The sequence below is a fragment of the Xenopus laevis genome, chromosome 9_10L (assembly GCF_017654675.1).
Source record: "Xenopus laevis strain J_2021 chromosome 9_10L, Xenopus_laevis_v10.1, whole genome shotgun sequence".
NCBI lineage: Eukaryota > Metazoa > Chordata > Amphibia > Anura > Pipidae > Xenopus > Xenopus laevis.
The window spans coordinates 96724988-96747880 of record NC_054387.1 but is presented as its reverse complement, the minus strand read 5'-3'; the positions used below and the strand labels follow the sequence as shown (position 1 = coordinate 96747880).

At 38.7% G+C, this 22893-nt stretch overlaps 1 protein-coding gene across 1 annotated transcript in view; it reads left to right on the top strand.

Annotated features, from left to right (window-relative positions):
- Positions 1-5734: 5734 nt before the first annotated feature.
- enpp7-l.L (ectonucleotide pyrophosphatase/phosphodiesterase family member 7-like L homeolog) overlaps positions 5735-22893 on the top strand; it is a 30441-nt gene continuing 13282 nt past the window's right edge. Inside the window, exons 1-3 of the mRNA XM_018236893.2 lie at positions 5735-6059; positions 16035-16180; positions 20419-21045. Of these exons, the coding sequence (XP_018092382.2) occupies positions 5804-6059; positions 16035-16180; positions 20419-21045 (1029 nt within the window). The 5' untranslated portion in view covers positions 5735-5803. The remainder of the gene's footprint in view (positions 6060-16034; positions 16181-20418; positions 21046-22893) is intronic.

Below are 22893 nucleotides of genomic sequence, written 5' to 3'. Positions count from 1 at the left end.
AGGCATGTCATTTATATCTGGTTTAATGTATTGGCTTGTAACATTGGAGGGAGGTATAGCCTGACACTTGCACTGAAGCTGTTAGAGGAAAAACTCAAACTGAAACTTTGCATTACCAATATTGGAGAAAAATGTCAGTGACATAAATAATAGGAAGTTTATAAATATGAATCATATTCAAACATATATAAAGGTTTGTTTGTTTATGCCATCTTCATGCATTAGGACATGGTGTGACCAAATACAAAAAAAAATGAAAGGCCACCCTACAGGTTTTCAAAGGTACCAAGTTTAAAGCTGTAAACCATTTACCCCAAAATGGCATGCCTCCCATCTGACCTAGTGTATACAGTACCTATTGTATATTGGCCAAGGACAAAAGCTCAAAACTTGAGTACTATCTGCCACCTGTACAATTCATCTGTGTGCAGGGGATCTGCTCTCCATATAGTCACACCACTATTCATCAGGACATTATCAAAGGACAATCTCCTAAATTGACCTAGTTTGATCATGCCAGAATGGGGCTGACTGTTACCTGCACTGCTGGGACCCTGTCATGTACTGTACCTGGTTATTACACACTTTATTAGATGTAGAGACATGTACTGGAATAAGACAATGATGGGACTGATACACCTAACACTCATCAGAGACTACTTTCTGCACTGATGATCAAAGGCTTAGCATTCTTAAGTGCTAAGGCTTGTATCCCAAATTTTCTCTTTAAATCCAACAATAAGCTAGGATAGCTGTTATGTTTGAGGAAGCTGAGAAGCACTCTATGAGGAGTGGTAATTGTGTTAGAGTTGTAAAAGTCTTAGGAATATATATTCAGTAAAGCAACAGTTCCCAAACTGTGAAGCTAGACACCAGGCCCGGACTGGCAATCTGTGGGTTCTGGCAAATGCCAGAGGGGCTGCTATAAGGTGCCATAGAAAGTCAGTATTTAGTGGGCTGGTGGGGGATGTTTGGGCCTCTGTGTGGACTAATTGGGCCTCTGTGTACCTGAAATGCCAGGGCCTATTTTAATTCTCAGTCCGGACCTGCTAGACACCCTTGGATATCTAAAAGCAATAGCTGGGAAGGGGGGGGCAGCCTGAATGCCAGTTAGGTTGAGATTATTTTGAATGGATAAAAGCCCTGTCTGAAGCATAATTATGGTGAAATTTGAGATAAACATTTACTTGCTGCCCTATATAATTGAAGCTATGGCTGAATGGCTAATAGATAAGTGTTTTCATATGTGTGTATATATATATATATATATATATATATATATATATATATATATATATAATATAATATATATATATATATATATATATATATATATATATATATATATATATATATATATATATATATATATATATATATATATATATATATATATATATAAACAGGATATAAGCTAAGGGGGGCTCTGAGCAGAATGAATGGACACTGGCACTTTCAAGGCTGCATTGGCATGTACCTTTCCAAATAGCTTCAATGCCTTCTGAATTCTGCATCCAAAATTGTGCTTTTACAAATATGCAATAAAAGAATTCTAATAGCTCATTAAGAAAAATGCATGTCAACTGCTATTTGATAGAACCCTTTAAAAGGTCTTATGGTGCTAAAGATGATAAATCTTCCCGTCCTTGATGTTAAGTTTATTCAATATGAGAATATGTTGCTAGTATGTGTTTTCTATTTTTCTGATAAGTAGGTTAAACAAAGTGCTACTGATAAACTTTTGATTAGATGGGCAAAGTCTTTCTTTATTAGTTTATAGCATTATACAGCACATATTCAGAATTTTTGTCTACAGTGTACTTTTATAAACCTTGATACCTAATTATGGTGTAAAGGATATATTTCAGTGCTTTGTGCCTTATGTAATTCCATGCAGTTTCTCCTCTCCATCATTTTTTGCTTCATTCCTTCACATGTTGTCTGGTTTTGCAGGAAGGGGTAGAAAATTTTGCCCCAATGACATTATGGGGCCTATTTATTAAAGATTGAATTTTAGTTGTATCAGAGCTTTTTTTAAATCACGATTAAACAAATTTTCTCTAGTATCCTAAATGGCATGACATTTATTAAAAGATCTGAATTAAAAATGAGCTAAACAGAATCAGCTCAGATTCTATTGACTTCTATAGGACCTTGAATGCTTTTACTTGCCGAAATTTTTTATTAGAGTTTGTTGTGGTTTTTACGATTAATAAATATCACATTTTTAGAGAAATAGAAAAACACAAATTTCTAGAGAGAATATTATAAGTGAAAAAAAAAATAAGAATGATAGATAATTGGCCCCCATAGAATGTTCTTGGTAACCTTTTGAAAGAAATAGCAAAGCTTGCCCTATTCTAGTTTTAAATTCGAATTTTAACTTCGACCCTTGATAAAACTGCCCCTTAATTTCCAGTTTACACCACAAACCCCATAGGGATTGTAGTTTATATATATATATATATATATATATATATATATATATATATATATATATATATATATATATATATATATATATATATATTATCATCAAATTGTATATATTGATGGGAGAGACAAAGAGAGTCACTCTGCTGGAGTGAAGCATTGCTCAAGAAACACTGGAGGACAGTTTTTACTGTATGTATATCTGTTTATTTAGTACTGCTTATACAGACAGCAATAAACACTACTTCAAACAAGAGAAAGGTTTGAGGTAGGACATGGCAATGGAAGTCAGCTGAGTAAAAATGGTAGTGGCACAGTGAAAATCCAGGAACAAATAAGGGGTCATTTAGGACCACTAAGTAAAATTGCAGTTACACATGTTTGCTGCACTCATTTATAAAGCACTGCGTATCTTGACAGCGCTATATGAATAAATGATGATGATGATTCCTGGGTGGAGTCTCCATTAAAATGTCATACACAAAGTTCTTGTGCTTCTTTGCACTAATCTGTTCAAGTCTTGCTTTTACTTACTTTGGCTTACTTCTAGCATAAGCATTTCTCCTACCTGTAAAATTGTCAGCAAAATTTCTTGGGGTCAAACACCCATGGCTACTAGGCCAGGCTCTTTGCTGGCTTCTTGTAAGTATGGTTTCAAGATAAAAATATTTATTTGTATTTAATAAAAAAAATCTACATATGCTTATGTACTTTATGCTTTCAGAAATAATGAAATCTTAGTTATGCAGTTCATCTCACAAGATTCGTCCAATGTGTGAATTTGGCTAAATATTTATGTATTATGTAATAATTAACTAAACTATCTAATATAAAAAGCAGAAGGTCATTGCTATCTCTTTATGACTAAACAGTGTAAACTGTAGCCTTGAGTGGAGATTGCAAATAATCATAATGTTTTTTTCTAGGCTACAGTAAATACAATAAACTGTATTATTCAATGCAATAGCAACATAACACATTATGGGGCAAATTTACTTATGGTCGAATATCAAGGTTTAGTTAACCCTCGATATTCGACTGCCGAATGGAAATCTTCGACTTCGAATATCGAAGTCGAAGGATTTACCGCAATTCGTTTGATCGAACGTTAAATCGTTCGATCGAACGTAAAATCATTCGATCGAACGATTAAATCCTTCAAATTGTTTGATTCGAAGGATTTTAATCCATCGATCGAACCATTTTTCTTCGACCAAAAAAAGCTTGCTAAGCCTATGGGGACCTTCCCCATAGGCTAACATTGACTTCTGTAGGTTTTAAGTGGCGAACTAGGGGGTCAAAGTTTTTTTTTAAGAGACAGTACTTCGACTATAGAATGGTCGAATAGTCGAACGATTTTTAGTTCGAAACGTTCGATTCGAAGTCAAAGTCGTAGTCGAAGGTCGAAGTAGCCAATTCGATGGTCGAAGTAGCCAAAAAAAAACATTAGAAATTCGAAGTTTTTTTTATTCTATTCCTTCACTCGAACTAAGTAAATGGGCCCCTTAGATCTTACCTGAACACATTTATTTGATACAAAAAACACAAAGACTGTTCACAAACAAACATAAAATTCCTGTAAAAGAGCTGCATACATGATGGTGCAGCTGTCTGTGGGATGTAGATGCAGGTATGGGACCTGCATAAGCAGTGCTGATGTTCTTTTTTAGACGAGTAGTTTGTGAGCTTAGAGGATGTTTTGCTCTTTCAGTTGATGGAGAAAGTGTGCTGCTACAGGTAAGTAAAGACAAGGAAGTTGTATACTGAAATGCTAGTGGCAGCAAGAGAGAGCTGGAGACATGCTGAGATGACAATAAAAAAAGCTACAGGGATAAACAGTTATTACTTACATGACTGAATCATAAAGATAAATCTTTCTTTAGACATCTTGGTTAAATAAAAAAATGACCCTGCCGTCATAATGAGAATATAATCTTCAACATCTGCTGACCTAACCTTTAACAACCTAAATTCCATTAGAAAGGTGAGTGATAAATGACTTCCAGTGCCGGTGGTTTCATAACGGACATGTTATGATGCAGTACATTAGTGTCATCACTTTGTAGGTACAAGAACTGTGTCGAGCCCTACATGGGCAGAAATCGGCATTTGTGAAATGGCAGTTTTCCCTCTTAGGGTCACAGGCAACTGAAATAATGGAGTTATTAAGCACCACAGAAAGTAAAATAATGTCTGACCAGAAATGTGTATAAACACCAAATAATAATATTAATATCATTCACCAAGATTTTAATATACAGACCACAGGCTACATCACTGCTGAGATCAATTTATTTACTGTATCTTAGGGGGCAAAGTTATTTTGTAGACAATAACAAGGCTTATGGCATGGCTTATTCTGAGTGTCCTTTTTAAAAAGGCAACGTATTTTAGATAAATGTTGGCGAGAATAGAAACATTCCCTCAAAGCCCATGTGCAGCATGGACATTTATTTGTTTTAAAAGTTAATGGATACGCTTTCTTTGGAAGTTAAGTTATAGATGATAAATATTGAGAGTATTCTAAAGTATCTTTTGATTGAAACAATACTGGATTAAGGTGACTAGACCTGCAAAGCATTTCATCGCAAATTAGACACAATTGTGCGGAATTCACCTGGTGGCATTTCCAGTGTTTGGTGTTCGGTCGGTGTCTGTGCCGATTCTTTAGGCTTGTATAATGTGCTTATTAATGCTGGGAATGGAGGTAACCCTAGAGCTACAGCCTGGTCAGGTGTTGGTGGCAGCTCCAGGGTTCCTCTGCATCAATAGGTGCAACAGTGCTCAATTCGAAATAGAAGAAAGGGAAAACTGAGAGGCGCAGAGCACAACTATAAGGTGCAAGTACCCAAGTACCTTTAATTAAAGTAGTTTTAGGTGCAACTAGAGAAATTGCTGGTACCTCAACTGCATTTGCAGATGTAAACGAGTCCTAATATAAGTTGAAAATGTAACCCCAACAGTATATCCAAATATTTTAAGCCTCTGATGCTTCACATGAAGTCAGAGGCTGCTCAAATCAGCTTTAAATGTACATGCCCTCTAGAATCTTTCACTATTTACAGTGAGAACCGTACATTTCCTTTTAGAATGCATGAATGGTAGTCAGAAATATTAAACATTATTTGTCAGTTATAAAAGTTTGTATTGTATTAAATACTATATACTGTATATGTTTTAGTATTACATTTCATTTAAAGGCAGTCAGAGCCTCTTACATGGGTGAGCTTTGTTTAAAGGCGTGCTCCTGATGCTGATATCTTGGATGAGCTTTGCTCCGATTATCAATTGATAAAGCTTGCATTCTATAGAAGCACAGGCAGCTGAGTCCAGAGAGCAGTTTGAAGCATTTCAATAAGAGAATATCAAAATGGATAGTACTTGGTCTTTATTAGTATTTCTTCCAGTGTTTGTGCAAATAACTATCAGCAAGCCTCTATTTGTCAATAGAAAAGAAATTACTAACAAACTGCTTGTTATATCATTTGATGGTTTTCGCTGGAATTATGATCAAGATGTTAATACTCCAAACCTGGACTATATGACTGAGATTGGAGTAAAAGCTAAGTATATAAGCCCTCCATTTGTAACAATGACATCTCCATCTCACTTCACAACAATAACTGGTGAGTCCAATCATTTTTAAAAATGAAATTGTTTGTTTTTATAATAATGTTTGCCACTTATTCTTATTGTATATATGTTATGCACATAATCAACAATATTAGCAATAGTCACAAAATTGTGGATCAATTCTGTTAATTTGTATATGATGCATACAGCTTTTTGCTTAGGTTAGCAAAGGATGATATTATACATCACAGGTTTTAAACGTGCATGTGGCTGGCCATGATGTAATTTTAGTAACTGTAACTTACACTTAAAAGGGTTATTCACCTTAAAACTAACTTTTAGAATGATGTATAGATATTGTGAGACAATTAGCAACTGGTTTTCATCCATGTGTTTTCTGAGTTATTTCATTTTTTATTCAGGAGCTCTCCAGTCTGCAATTTCTGCAATCTGGATGCTAGGGTCCAAATTACCCTAGTAACCACGCATTGATTTGTATAAGAGGCTGGAATGGGAATAGTGGATGGCCTGAATAGAAAGATGAGGAATAAAAAAGCAATAACAATAAATATGTAGTCTTACAAAGCATCTGTTTTTTAGATGAAGTCAGTGACCCCCCTTCAGAAGAAGGCAAATGATTAAAAAACTATAAAATAGAAAAAATGAAGGACAGTTGAAAAGTTGCTTAGAATTAGCCATTCTGTAACATACTAAAAGTTAACTTAAAGGTGTACCACCCTTTTAAAAAAGACAAAGACAAAAATAAACCATCAGAAGGATTATTGGTCAATGGATTCTGTCATCCCTGAATAAAAATTTGCAGTTAACATGAAGTTGGTTGTGTGAGCAAACAAGGAACTTGACAACATGCCTAGAGTCTTAAAGCTAATAGAAGCTAATAAATTTCTTCTTATGTGACTCACAGATTGTAGAAAAGTCTGTACTATAAGGGGCATATTTATCAAGGGTCGAATTTCGAATTGAAAAACCTTCGAAATTCGAATTCAAAAAGACCAACCGAAATTAAGTCAAAGTTCTTTTTTTGGTTGAATAGGTCCCTTTTCGATCGAATAGGTCTGTATTCGGCCGAATTCGTATCATACAAATCGAAGGAATAGCGCATTCGGTTGAATTTGATTTGACGTTTTTCCTCCATATAAACTTTGATTTTTCAAAGTCCAGCAATTGACTCCAAATAGGTTCTAGGAGGTCCTCCATAGGCAAAAACAGCAATTTGGCAGGTTTTAGATGGCGAATGGTCGAAGTCTAATTTTTTAAAGAGACAGTTCATGATAAATTTCGATATTCTAATTTTTGAAAAAAATAGCTCGAAATTGGGATTTTTTTCATTCAAAAATTCACCTCAACCTTTGATAAATCTGCCCCTAACTGTATCGTTGTGATCAGGGCGTGTTTTGATTTACCATCAGGCTGTAAAAGTGGCCATTCCTTCCATAAATTCCCTAATTGATTGTGTCAGCATAATTCGGTCACCCACATGTGGGACCAGATTGCAGACTCAGAGATTTGATCAAGGAGGAATGAGCCTTGTGCAACAAAGCCTTTATTATGCTTTATCCAATTAAAATATTAACTTGGGTTGAAAAAAGACATGTCCATCAAGCTCAGACTTTTATATCTAAATTAAACTTGCTTGACTGCTAGTTGATTCAGAGGAGAATTTGTGTCAGAGAGGGAAAAATGTTCTTCCTGGATCCAATCTGACCAGTCCCTTGACCATCTTTGTACTAACAGCATGCCATGCAACCCCTTCTTGAAACTATCTAATGTATCTGCCAGTACAAACACTGGAGGAAGAGAATTCCACAACTTACTGCAAAAAAACTGGTAAAAAAATTAATATTTATACAAGGTTATCATACCCTCCCTTAAAGGGGAAGGAAACCTAGTTGGCGCAAAAACCCTCCCCCCCTCCCGTGTGTTGCCCACCCTCCCTCCTCCCCCCTGGCCTACCCGTCCCGCTGGGCAAATGCCCCTTACTTGTTACTTACCCTTCTGCGCAGGTCCAGTCCAGGGAGTTCACAGACGACATCTTCTTCCACGCGATCTTCTTCCTGCTTTGAACGGCGTTTTGCGCATGCGCAGTAGGAGCATTTCACCGGTACGGATCTACTGCGCATGCACCAAAAGTCACAATGTACTTTTGGCGCATGCGCAGTAGATCGTACTGACAAAATGCTCCTACTGTGCATGCGCAAAACGCCGTTCAAAGCAGGAAGAAGATCGCGTGGAAGAAAATGTCGTCTGTGAACTCCCTGGACTGGACCTGCGCAGAAGGGTAAGTAACAAGTAAGGGGCATTTGCCCAGCGGGACGGGTAGGCCAGGGGGGAGGAGGGAGGGTGGGCAACACACTTGAGGGGGGAGGGTTTTTGCGCCAACTAGGTTTCCTTCCCCTTTAAGCACTTCTTCTTCAGCATAACCAGCCCCCGCTTGACCAGTCTTTCTTTATAATTGATAATTGATTATATAATAATTGACTACCCATATCTATTTCAACTTGGTTTCCCTTGTTTGGACTATCCCTAAATCAATAAAGCACTTGAAACCATCACTGCATATTATATGTGGAGCTTTACCAGTGTCTCAAGTGAAAGACTTACCTTCTCTTTCTGTGAATCATAATATCAAAGGCTATTGTAATACTAAGCTCTATAGTTAGTATAGGTATGGGTATATAGAATTTAATTAAAAGTAGGGAGGGGTGTGTGTATGGATGCTGGGTTTTCATTTGGAGGGGTTGAACTTGATGGACTTTGTCTTTTTTCAACCCGATTTAACTATGTAACTATGTAACTATCTAAGCCCCTTTTAGTACAGCTCAAAATGTGTTCCTCCTTGCAGCTGCTGACTGGCATTATTGTGCAAAAGCACCCCTTGGACCTTCTCTGTGATGGATTTGCCCAACACAGCATTCTTGTTATATTACCATATATTTATCAACGTTGAATTTCATCTGCCACTTTTCTGACCAGATTAGCAGTTTGTCAATATCCAGCAAAAAGGATGCCATATCCTGGATGGAATTAATTGGGCTGAATGGTTTTGTGTCCTCTGCAAACCCTTACATTCCTTACAATATCCTTTTCTAAGTCAATAATAGACAAATGAAATAAAAGTAGACCCAATACAGAATCCTGTGGCCTACTCCGATGTACCGTCAACAGCAATTCTCTGTGCATGATCCTTTATCCTTTCATCTTCTTGTACAAACATTACTCAGACCAGATTATAAAGCAGTCATTTGTGGGGCACTGTATCAAATGGTTGGAAAAAATGTTAACACAAAAATCTTTAATAGTTAGAACTTTTAAAAATATGAAAAAAGTGTATTTTGTGACTTTTTGACATACAGGATATGATGTCACTGACATAAGATTGAGAAGGATGTAGCTTCATATTATCAGTTCACTAGATCCATTCTGTAAAATCCATGAGTAACAATCATTCACCTGAGCGAAACTTCGCCTTGTGATAGGGCGCAAAACGACACTAGCAATGGTCTCTTTCACTAGCGAATTGTCCTCTACACCTGTAAATTGGTGATCTCCCTGCGGATGGGATTTCTGGTGAATTTTTTCTAGCGATGGCCACTTCGCCCTTTAGTAAATCTGCCCAATAGTGAGACCAGTGGACTTGTGGAATGCCCTGCCAGGTTACAGTTAGGGATGTAGCGAACGTCGGAAAAAAAGTTCGCGAACTTGCGTCAAAAATGCGAACAAAAATGCTGAAAATATAAAAAAATGTTGTCGCAGCCACTGAAGCACAGAGGCCAGAAAAAATATGCCATATAAATGCTGAAAATATTCATTTTTTTTGTCGCAGCCACTGCAGCACAGAGGCCAGAAAAAATATGCCATATAAATGCTGAAAATATAAAAAAAATTTGTCGCAGCCACTGAAGCACAGAGGCCAGAAAAAATATGCCATATAAATGCTGAAAATATTCTTTTTTTTTTGTCGCAGCCACTGAAGCACAGAGGCCAGAAAAAATATGCCATATAAATGCTGAAAATATTAATTTTTTTGGTTGCAGCCACTGAAGCACAGAGGCCAGAAAAACTCAGGATTTACCTGGATTCAAATGAAACCAGTAGGGTTTGCACCCTAGTTTGTAACGGTGGCGGAGGGAGGAGGACGCTAAAGGACAGCTGTGTGTGGAGTCATGATGCGTGCAGAGAAGGACAGCTGCATGGGGAGTCAGAACAAGTCTTCCGGCGTGCAGTAACCCTCCGAGATCCACGCCTCGTTCATTTTAATAAAGGTCAGGTAATCCACACTTTTGTGACCTAGGCGAGTTCTCTTCTCAGTTACAATCCCTCCTGCTGCACTGAAGGTTCTTTCTGAGAGGACACTTGAGGCGGGGCAAGACAAGAGGTTCATGGCAAATTGTGACAGCTCTGGCCACAGATCAAGCCTGCGCACCCAGTAGTCCAGGGGTTCATCGCTCCTCAGAGTGTCGATATCTGCAGTTAATGCCAGGTAGTCCGCTACCTGCCGGTCGAGGCGTTCTTCGAGGGTGGATCCAGAAGGGTTCTGGCGCTGCCTTGGACTGAAAAACATTTGCATGTCTGACGTTACAGAGTGGCCAAAGTGCTTTGTCCTTGCAGGTGCGCTCGTGGCAGGATTACTGGCACCTCTGCCCCTGGAATGTTGATGAGTTCCTGAAGTGACATCACCCTTAAAAGCATTGTACAACATGTTTTGCAGGCTGGTTTGTAAATGCAGCATCCTTTCGGACTTGTGGTACGTTGGTAACATTTCTGCCACTTTATGCTTGTACCGAGGGTCTAGTAGCGTTGCGACCCAGTACAGGTCCTTCTCCTTAAGCCTCTTGATAGGGGGGTCCTTCAACAGGCATGACAGCATGAAAGACCCCATTCTCACAAGGTTGGATGCAGAGGTATCCATCTCCGCTTCCTCGTTATCAAGGACTACATCATCCACGGTCTCCTCCCCCCAGCCACGTACAAGACCAGGGGTCCCCAAAAGGTCACCACAAGCCCCCTGGGAAGCCTGCTCCTGTTGGTCCTCCTCCTCCACAAAGCCACCTTCCTCCTCTGACTCCACTTCTGACACCTCTCCCTGCGTTGCAGCAGGTGCCTGGGCTCGTTCTGGTGATTCCGACCAGAAATCGTGCGCTTCCTGCTCCTCGTCACGCTGGTCTACAGCCTCATCTGTCACTCGTCGCACGGCGCGCTCCAGGAAGAAAGCAAAGGGTATTAGGTCGCTGATGGTGCCTTCGGTGCGACTGACCATGTTTGTAACCTCTTCAAAAGGGCGCATGAGCCTGCAGGCATCGCGCATAAGCACCCAGTAACGTGGGAAAAAAATCCCCAGCTCTGCAGATCCAGTCCTACCACCCAGTTCAAACAGGTATTCATTGACGGCTCTTTGTTGTTGCAGCAGACGTTCCAACATGAGGAGCGTTGAATTCCAGCGAGTCTGGCTGTCGCAAATTAAACGCCTGACTGGCATGTTGTACCACTGCTGAATGCCAGCAAGGCGTGCCATGGCTGTGTAGGAACGTCTGAAATGGGCCGACACCTTCCTGACTGCCTGAGAACGTCCTGGAATCCTGGGTACTTCGAGACAAAACGTTGGACTATTAAATTCAGAACATGTGCCATGCAGGGCACATGTGTTAAATTGCCCAGTCTCAGTGCTGCCAACAGATTGCTTCCGTTGTCACACACCACTTTTCCGATCTTCAGTTGGTGTGGGGTCAGCCACCGATCGGCCTGTGACTGCAGAGATGACAGGAGTACAGATCCGGTATGGTTTCTGCTTTCCAGGCACGTCATCCCCAAGACAGCATGACAACGACGTACCTGGCACGTCGAATAGCCTAGGGGGAGCTGGGGGTGCACAGGTGTGGAGGAGGAGGACCCAGCAGCAGAGGAGGAAGAAGAGGAAGAAGACGAGGTAGAGAGCGAAGGAGGAGTAGAGGTGGTGGCAGAACCGCGTGCAATCCGTGGAGGTGACACCAACTCCACTGTTGTTGTTGAGCCACACATTCCCTGCTTCCCAGCCATTACCAAGTTCACCCAGTGGGCAGTGTAGGTGACATACCTGCCCTGACCATGCTTGGAGGACCATGCGTCAGTAGTCATATGGACCTTTGGCCCAACACTAAGTGACAGAGATGCGGTGACTTGGCTCTGCACATGGTGGTACAGGTGTGGTATTCCCTTTTTTGAAAAAAAATTGCGGCTGGGTACCTTCCACTGCGGTGTCCCAATTGCTACAAATTTGCGGAAGGCCTCAGAGTCCACCAGCTGGTATGGTAAAAGCTGGCGGGCTAAGAGTGCAGACAAGCCAGCTGTCAGGCGCCGGGCAAGGGGGTGACTCGCAGACATTGGCTTCTTACGCTCAAACATGGCCCTCACAGAAACTTGGCTGGGGGCAGATGACTGGGAATGGGAACTGGTGGTCAAGGTGGAAGGCGGAGTGGAGGGTGGTTCAGACGGGTCAAGGACAGCAGAGGTAGAGCAGTAAGATGCTGGACCAGAAGGAGGGTGGCTTTTAGTTTGTCTGTTGCCTTTGAGGTGTTGCTCCCAAAGTGCTTTGTGCTTGCCGTTCATGTGCCTTCGCATAGAAGTTGTACCTATGTGGCTGTTGGGCTTCCCAAGACTCAGTTTCTGACTGCACTCATTGCAAATTACAACGCTTTTGTCAGAGGCACACACATGAAAAAAATCCCACACTGCTGACCTTTTTGAAGCTGGCAATCTGGCGGTAACAGTAGAAGTTGGCGGCGTTGGCGGCAATGGCGGGTGCGTTGGCCGGCTGACCACAGGTGCCGATACATGTTGTTGCCCTACTGTTCCCTGCGAGCTGTCCTCCCTGCTTCTTCTAAGTCTTATTCTCCTCCTGCCTCTCTGACTCTCCGTCTCTCCATCTGAACTATCCTCCTCTTGCTCTCTTCTACTGGGCACACACAAAACATCAATCTCCTCATCATCATTCTCCTCAGATGCATCAATTTCTTCTAACAGCTCACAGAAGGAAGCAGCAGCGGGGACCTCCTCATCACTCATTATGTCCATCTCTGTTGTGTTCTCTGCCAGAATTAAATCTGGTGTAACGTCCTCATCTCCTTCATCTTCTTCTGCCAATAATGGTTGCGCATCACTCAGTTCAATGTGTAAATAACTCCTCTGACTCCAGTGAAGAAGGGGCGCCGGTGGTGGAGGAAGTGTTACGTGGGGTGCCCATAGCAGTGGAGGATGAGGATGTTGTGGTAAAGTTAGAAACGGTAGAGGATGGGGTGTGCTGTGTAAGCCAGTCAACTACCTCTTCAGCATTTTGGGAGTTCAGGGTCATTGCCTTTTTAAAACTGGGCAATTTCCTAGGGCCACAGGATAGCATAGCAGCACGGCCCCTAGTGCCTCTGCGTGGCGGCCTGCCTTTGCCTGGCATTATTTTTAAAACAACAACAACAACTCAGGTGGTGTTTCTGGAGACGGTATTATTATTGATATTTAGACAGATTGTGAAAAAGCTCACACAGCTAGATGGCAGTTGTTTGAAAATGAAGAACACACTGGGCAAACAAATTGAAATAATGCCTGCAAGGTCAACGTATACACTACTACAGCAGTGGATACGGAATATATTATTGCTGCTTGAAAAACGTCACTCGGGTGGTGGTTCTGGAGACGGTATTATTATTGATATTTAGACAGAATGTGAACAAGCTCACACAGCTCGGTGGCAGTTGTTTGAAAATGAAGAACACACTGGGCAAACAAATTGAAACAATGCCTGCAAGGTCAACGTATACACTACAGCAGTGGATACGGAATATATTAATGCTGCTTGAAAAACGTCACTCAGGTGGTGTTTCTGGAGACGGTATTATTATTGATATTTAGACAGAATGTGAAAAAGCTCACACAGCTAGATGGCAGTTGTTTGAAAATGAAGAACACACTGGGCAAACAAATTGAAACAATGCCTGCAAGGTCAACGTATACACTACAGCAGTGGATACGGAATATATTATTGCTGCTTGAAAAACGTCACTCAGGTGGTGTTTCTGGAGACGGTATTATTATTGATATTTAGACAGAATGTGAAAAAGCTCACACAGCTCAGTGGCAGTTGTTTGAAAATGAAGAACACACTGGGCAAACAAATTGAAACAATGCCTGCAAGGTCAACGTATACACTACTACAGCAGTGGATACGGAATATATTATTGCTGCTTGAAAAATGTCACTCAGGTGGTGTTTCTGGAGACGGTATTATTATTGATATTTAGACAGAATGTGAAAAAGCTCACACAGCTAGATGGCAGTTGTTTGAAAATGAAGAACACACTGGGCAAACAAATTGAAATAATGCCTGCAAGGTCAACGTATACACTACTACAGCAGTGGATACGGAATATATTATTGCTGCTTGAAAAACGTCACTCAGGTGGTGGTTCTGGAGACGGTATTATTATTGATATTTAGACAGAATGTGAAAAAGCTCACACAGCTAGATGGCAGTTGTTTGAAGAACACACTGGGCAAACAATGCCTACAAGGTCAACGTATACACTACTACAGCAGTGGATACGGAATATATTATTGCTGCTTGAAAAACGTCACTCGGGTGGTGTTTCTGGAGACGGTATTATTATTGATATTTAGACAGAATGTGAAAAAGCTCACACAGCTAGATGGCAGTTGTTTGAAGAACACACTGGGCAAACAATGGCTACAAGGTCAACGTATACACTACTACAGCAGTGGATACGGAATAAATTATTGCTGCTTGAAAAACGTCACTCGGGTGGTGTTTCTGGAGACGGTATTATTATTGATATTTAGACAGAATGTGAAAAAGCTCACACAGCTTGATGGCAGTTGTTTGAAGAACACACTGGGCAAATAATGCCTGCAAGTGCACTACTATTGGTGCACTACTATGAAGAACAGCAAACAGCACTGGACACGTTAAAGAACAGTAAGATAAGTAAAATAAAAAAAAAAATATATGTATATTAAAAAAAAAAATTACTCGGGTTGGTGCTGCTGAACTACTAGGAGCAGCACAGTAGCACACCAGTCCCACTCCCCAACACAGCTAGACTAATAGCACTGGGCTCTTATAGTAGCAAAGTAAAAAAACAAAAAAGAAAATAAAAGCAGTCCTTACAAGGACTATTGGGTTATTACAGCAGTCAGCTCAGCAGATGAGATCAGAAGAGATCAGTGCCCACAGCAGCTACATACAGAGCACTGCAGTAGAAGGTAGATTACTAGCCAGCAAAGCTACCTAACCTAAAATGTCCCTCAAATCCCTGCAGAGTTCTGTCCCTCCAATACAGAGCAGTATCAAGTAGATTACTAGCCAGCAAACTTACTATCAACTGTCCCTCAAATCACTAACAGCTCTCTCCCTACACTAGCTCTTCCAAGCACACACAGGCAGAATGAAAAAACGCTGCAGGGCTTCAGTTTATATATGGAAGGGGAGTGGTCCAGGGGGTGTGGGGGTGGTCCAGGAGGGAGAGCTTCCTGATTGGCTGCCATGTATCTGCTGGTCTGGGGTGAGAGGGCAAAAAAAGCGCCAGCTAAGGCGAACCCAAAATGGCGAACGTCGCGCGACGTTTGCGAACATTCGGCGAGCGCGAACAGTCGATGTTCGCGCAAACAAGTTCGCCGGCGAACAGTCCGCGACATCCCTAGTTACAGTGTGATGGCAAATTCTATTAATGTCTTTAAAAGTGGTGTGGGTTATTTGCTAAACAAGCATAATATCCATGGCTATTTTTTGTGATTTTAACATCTACAGTTAGTATAGGCATTGGTATATATATCGTTTCTATATGTGTGTGGACAGGTTTGTTTGGGTGTGTATATATACGTATGCACAGAGATTGATTTTGAGGGTTTGAACTTGATGAACTTTGGTCTTTTTTTAACCCAACTTAACTATGTAACCATATGTAATTATAAAATGTTGTCAACCAGACTCAACAGACATATTCTAACATTTTTCCTCAATACTGTAGGACGCTGGATAGAAGATCATGGTGTAATCCACAATTTGATGTTTAACCCTGAAACTCTTGAAAAGCTTAGCTTCAAAAAAACGCAAACAATGTCAGAATGGTGGGACAATGGAGTATTGCCTCTGTGGATTACTGCTCAAAACCAGGTGCTATTCCTTACCCAAATTTGGCTTATGTTTTATATGATGTTGATGACACAAAGAATAATTTGCATATAAATAAGATAATGTAGATAAAAGTTATTTGTATTATTATTTATTGTATTTGAATATTGGTAAGTGATATACAGTATAATGTATATTGTCTTACCAGTGTTCCTCTAATGCAAGGGTCCCCAACCTTTTTCACCCGTGAGCAACATCCAGATGTAAAACGAGTTGGGGAGCAACACAAGCATGAAAAATGTTCATGGGTGGTGCCAAATAAGGGCTGTGATTGGCTATTGGTAGCCCCTCTTCTATTCTGTTTGGCAGTACACCTGGTTTTAATGCCCCAAAACTTGCCTAAAAAACAGGAATTCAAAAATAAGCACCTGCTTTAAGGCCACTGGGAGCAACATCATAGGGGCTGGGGAGCAACATGTTGCTCACGAGCTACTGGTTGGGGACCACTGCAATTGTATATGTGTAAAAATTATCCTTTTTTTTAATTTTGTCCTGCACATGTGCCAATCACAGCAGAGACAGTTGATCACCCTTTCCTTTCCAGTGCACTGCTGGATTTTCTGGTGTGCACAGAGCAGTGGTTGGGTCCATGGCAATTCTGCACTATATATGAATCATATATATTATCTTCAAAACAAATGCATTTTATAAAAGACAGAGGTTGTTTCTCCTTAACTTCGTTTCATTTCTGCCAGCTCTTTTTTAGGGTAATTTTGTTTGCTCCAATATATTTAATTAGAGTGAACCTGCACCATACTGTGCTATAACTATAATGATACGTGTACAGTATGTTGCCTGACATCTTGGTGACAATAATGTGTTGTATTTGAGTCCCTGTCCAAAACCCTAATAATGTGTATCAATAACATTTCAAGCAATGTTCTCCTTCATCTGTAAAGTAACTAGATAGCAGAAATATGGCACCAAAATAAAATCTCCCAAATGTGTCTTAAAGCAGAACTAAGGCTTGAAAAGAATATGCCTAAATATGATTCATATCTGTCTACAACCACCTTCTGATGATTCAATCTATCTTTCTGATGTCAGTGACTATCCACATATGCTCTTGGCTGCGGTAGAGAAGCTAACCTTAAGCCTTATCAGTTATCCAAATTGAAGAACTTCAGCAAAAAGCATTGCTGATGCTGTAGGACTAATTGCTAATCATATTTAATCCAGGCTGCACTAGGTTCAATGCTGCCATGTAATGTTCTTGTAAAATCTGGAAATAATAGGTTTTTGCTTTAAAAGTGCTAAAAGAGTTGACAGATTATGCATTTATAAAATGACAAGTTTTATGCTGCAGGACTGATCAGTGATTAGCTGTTGCTGAATAAAATACTGTTCAGTATGATGGACGGTCCATGATCAAGCATTTTAGTATTTCAATATGCCTTTAGGACCAGCTTCCTAATACAGCTGTAATGTAGCTGACACCCTGAAGCAGGATAAAGTGACAGGCTGCTAAAATAAAGTTCTGTACAATCAACTGAACCTTATTTTTTTAACTGCATCCAACACAAATGTGTGTGAAATTATAAAACAAATATTTTCTGTGTATTTCTAAATTTGCATATGTTTTAGGTGTCTAGTTTTGATGTATAGACACTAGACACCTAAAACATGTAGCAAACCTAAGGAAAATGATGCAGCAAACCTAAGGGGATTGTGGACTGGGGAATTATTGAAGGGTTTCCACAAGTTTAATATTTTTGCCACTGAACAAAACTTCTTGTCATTTACAGTCAGGAAAGATTTCTTAATATATTGACACATTTCTAAAAGCGATTGAAATTGGACAAGTCTTTTCTGTGCAGAAAGGCTTGGTTTTGTTACTGCTCAGTGAAATTTCCCAAGTCATGATAAACCAGCCTTCACATTAGAAGTGAAATTGTTCCATCTTTAAAATAAGTTGGCAATCACTGTATGAACATTTTTTAGAATGCATATTTACTGCAGGGTAACAGTAGTTTCCAAAATGTATTTAGTTATATATTCATTTATTCTCCCTTTTCACCCTTTGATTTCTCTTTCCTCTCCCTCACTCTCTTATGATTATGTGTGCAATTCCACTTCTCGAACATGACATATGGCTCCAAATACATAATAAATATTATATATGCCAATATCAAAAACAAGATTTGAAAACCCATATCAAATATGCATAGTTTTATGAAGACTTGTGCAAATTAAAAATCTACGGGTAAACAAAAGAATTTTCTAAGCAACAACAAAAATAATCCCACCAAATGTATCTTTAATTTTTTGCAAATTATTGTTTTCCCTGTGATAACACTATGGGCAAATTCACTAAAGTGCGAAGTGCCTAACGCTAGCGCAAATTAGCCAGCGTGACGTCATTTCGTTACTTCACCAATTTACTAATGGGCGCTGGCGTAAATTCGCTAGCGTAATGGACCTACTCTAGCGCTACTTCGCACTCTTACACCAGGCGAAGTTGCGCTATGCAAAGGGACGTACATAACTTTGCTAATTCACTAACTTGCGCATTTTACTGAACGTTACCTCTTGCGCCAGACTTGCCTTCGCCACCTCAGACCAGGCGAAGTGCAATAGAGTAGATAGGGATTGCTTCAAAAAAAGTTTAAATTTTTTCTAAGTCCCAAAAAATGCTGGCGTCTTTTACTTTTTAAGGGTGATAGGCTGAAAAAGATCGTAAATTTTTTTGGGGGTACCCTCCTTCCCCCCTACATTTCCTAACATATGGCACCTAAACTATACAGTGGGCACATGTGTAGGGCAAAATAACAACTCTATTTTATGAAGGTTTCCCAGGCTTGTGTAGTGTAATGTATTTGCTGCTACATATACGTCCATTGTATTTTAACTTGGCGCCGTATGCAAATTAGGCATCGCTAGCGTAACTTCGCTTTACTTGACGAATTAACGCTAGCGCTACTTCGCTACCATTTGCCTCCCTGAGCGCAAATTCGCATTTTAGTGAATTTACGTAGCGCTGGCTAAACTACGCCTGGCGAAGTGCGGCGAAGCTGTCACTGGCGCAACTTCGGATCTTAGTGAATTTGTCCCATTGTAGTCAATAATGTTTCATAATGTTGTTTTCGACCAATATAAACTGTTGAAATTTGAAATGTTTTCACAGTTAATAATGTCATCAAAATCCATAAATGGTCATACAAATTAAGTAAATTAAGAATTTGTATTATAACCAGTACAGAAATAGTGATTATTACTGATAGTGAATGTGGTAAACGCATACAATAAGGGGTAGATTTATCAAGATTTGAATTTCGAAGTGATGGGAGTTTTTTTAAACTCCCATCAACTCGAAATTTGAAAAAAAAAGACCAACCGAAATTTAAAAAAAAAATAGAAATTTTCTGTAGGCTGTATTCGATCATTCAAAACAAATTCAGATTGTATTCAAAGAAAAACTTTGATTTTTCAAACTCCACCAAATGACTGCAAATAGGTTCTAGGAAGTGCCCCATAGGCTAAAACAGCAATTTGGCAGGTTTTAGATGAATAGTCGAAATCTAATTTTTAAAAAGACAGTAAATGATAAATTTCGATATTCAAATTTTCAATTTTTTTTAAATTCTAATCAAATTTGTACTATTCCCTAGTCAAAATACACTGATATTATCTTGAAATTCTAATTTTTTAATTCGACCCTTGATAAATCTGGCCCTAATTGTGAATACAATCACTTCAGCAAAACTTCAATTTTTGCATTATGGAAAGATCCTTCAAAAATATTGACTGAAAAATGAAATTGTTTACAATATTTGCCCTTAAGAATTCCCCAAAGAAAGAGAGAGTTCAGAATGTGCTAAAAGCTGCCAGATCTGTTAGACTGTTTAATTTATTTTTTAGGGACATCAAATTCTTCAAAATACAATGGACTATTTATTTTGAGATAATACATAAATGTTGCATTAATATATAGGGCATTTGGCAACACTTTGCCTAAGATTTAAGGGAAGAGGCCGGTTATAATGGCAATCCCAAAAAAATAAGCATAGTAGAGTGGAGTGCTCATATTTAACAGTACAACATACATATGCATCAAAGAAATCAAAGTGGGCAATTGCTATATTTGGAATATTTCACTTTCCTGAACAGATATTGCCAAAATAAATGAAATCTAAAATCATTTACTAATGCAAAGAGATTATTACATTACCTGCTGGTTAACTATTTCATAAATGAATATTGGAATATTTTGTTTTTTTCAGGGTCTAAAAACTGGATCCTTTCATTTTCCTGGTGGAGGTGCAAAGTATGGTAAGCAAGCAGTGTTTAAATCTCTGGTGGAAGAGCCTAACCATCCTGACAGCAATGAGACAGAGTGGAGGGAAAACATAGACATAGTTATGAAATGGTTCAATGAAGAACATTTAGATTTTGTAACACTTTACTATGGTGAGCCTGACAAAACTGGGCACTTGGTAGGCCCTGAAACAGAGAAAAGAAAGGAAATTATTCAACAGATCGACAGAACCATTGGATATCTATTAAATGCTATTGAAGTCAACAACTTGAAAGACAAATTAAATGTCATCATTACATCAGACCATGGTATGACCACTGTTAAAAAGCAACCGGATGTTACTGAAATAAAACTAGCAAATTACATTAATTTTAAAGATCTTGTCAAATTTGACATATTGGATTATGGAGGTTTTGGGATGATCTTACCAAAAGAAGGAAAAGAAGAAGAGTTATATCAGAAATTAAAGAATGCACATCCTAATTTAAATGTATACAAGAAAGATGAATTTCCTGAACATTTTCATTATTCGAAATTCAATAGAGTCTTACCAATCTTACTGTATGGAGATCTTGGCTACAGCGTAAATGGGGTAAGTAAAGTACACCAAGAAAATTAGGGTTTAAACTATACCTTCAAAATGAATACTTAACTGACAGATAATTTACATCAGAATAAGTGGCATATTAAAGAATCTTACCAAATGGCTCTTTATGTATTAGAAAAAAATGCCCTTTTTTCATCTTTTACCTTTAGTCAACATTTTGTGATAGCCTGTATCACTTACTAGTCACCTGACAGGAAATCTCTAACCATAACAGGAAAAAGTGTGGCAGTAAGAGTTCTGTCCATTCATTGGATGATGTAAACTAGCATGTGTGCCCTTGGTTTGTGTGTGAGCACAGTGAATCTCATGAGCCAGAGGGTGGCCCTTACTACTTTATATGGCAGTTTTCCTATTTAGAATTATCCAATGGCACATACTGCTAGAAAAGTATATTTTTATTTTTTACATTTTTTAGGAAAATGATTTATTTAGATGAAGCAGTGTTGTTTTATACTGCAGATGAACTGTAGGTATAATTATATCTTCATAACTATATGACATCAAAATACTATATAAATGCTAGATATTAATAAGGAAGCATTTACATACCAGTTCATAAGCTGCTTCCTTTTTTGTGTCTTTGGCATAACCACTACTATACAATTCTGTAAGGATCATTTACAATCAAAAGTGCAAACAGATGCAAATGTTGCACATATAGAAACCATTCATTAACGATACTTACAGCCAAACATGCTCCTTGCACTTCCTCTGTTTCTATTCTATTGCATCTGCCCTCCTGCTGAAATGTGCACAATTACTCTTAGGTTTAAGGTGATGAATAGTCGAATTCAAGTTCTTAAATGGCCAGTGTATGATAAATTTCGAAAATCGAATTTGAATTTTTAAAAAAACTTAAATCAGATTTTTATAATTCCCAAGTTGAATTTGACAGTTTTGGCCATAAAAAAACTCGAAAATTCGAAATTCAAAAAGTCGAATTTGAAAATTTGAATTTTAACCTCAAACCTTGATAAATCTGCCCCTTATAAATGCCAAGGAAAAAAAACATTCCTCACTCAAATAGGCCAATCAGACAAGCAACTGAATAAATTTGGTAAATAGACTTAATTCTAGTAACCCTGTATTTTCTCACTTGCTAAATAGCCATCCAATCTAATATATCTGCCAATACAACAACTTCTGGGAAAGAATTCTGCAAATTCAGAAAAATCTCTTTTCAAATATTTAGATTTTTGCCAGTGGATGTTTGATATTTTGCATTAATATTAACAGTATTAACAGTATTGTTAGCTGCCTAATTTGCCTTAGAGAGGGAGAAAATTTCCTACAACATGGCAATCGTATAGTCCGTGATCAATTTTGTATTAAATGTTAATGTCAGTAATCCAGTTTTTCCTCTTTTATATATACCTGTACAACCATTTCAGAGAGTATTCCAAAAACTTCAAAACTCAGTTGTCTTAAGAATCTTTCCTCTAGCCATAATGGATATCCTTGTATTGAATTCTGAATAAAACATCAGGAACTTGTATGATCACTTATATATGTATGCGTAGTTATCATACTCCCTTTAAGTGCCCTTCTCGAATCTAAACAATCCCAACTTGGACAGTCCTTATTTATAACTGAGATTTTATACACCATTTTTTTAGCTTAGGAATCTTCTTTGGATGTATCTCAATCTCACCCATCAACTCTGAGTGAATTCCAATAACGAGTACAACAATCCAGGCAAGATAAAATAAGAGAGTTAATATCAGTATTCTTAAGAGTGAGATATTAAATCATATATAAGAAAATGTTGGCATTAGCTACTTTGTTTCAGTTTTTAGTGTTAGTTTAGCTTTGCATCCCCATTCCTAAATCAGT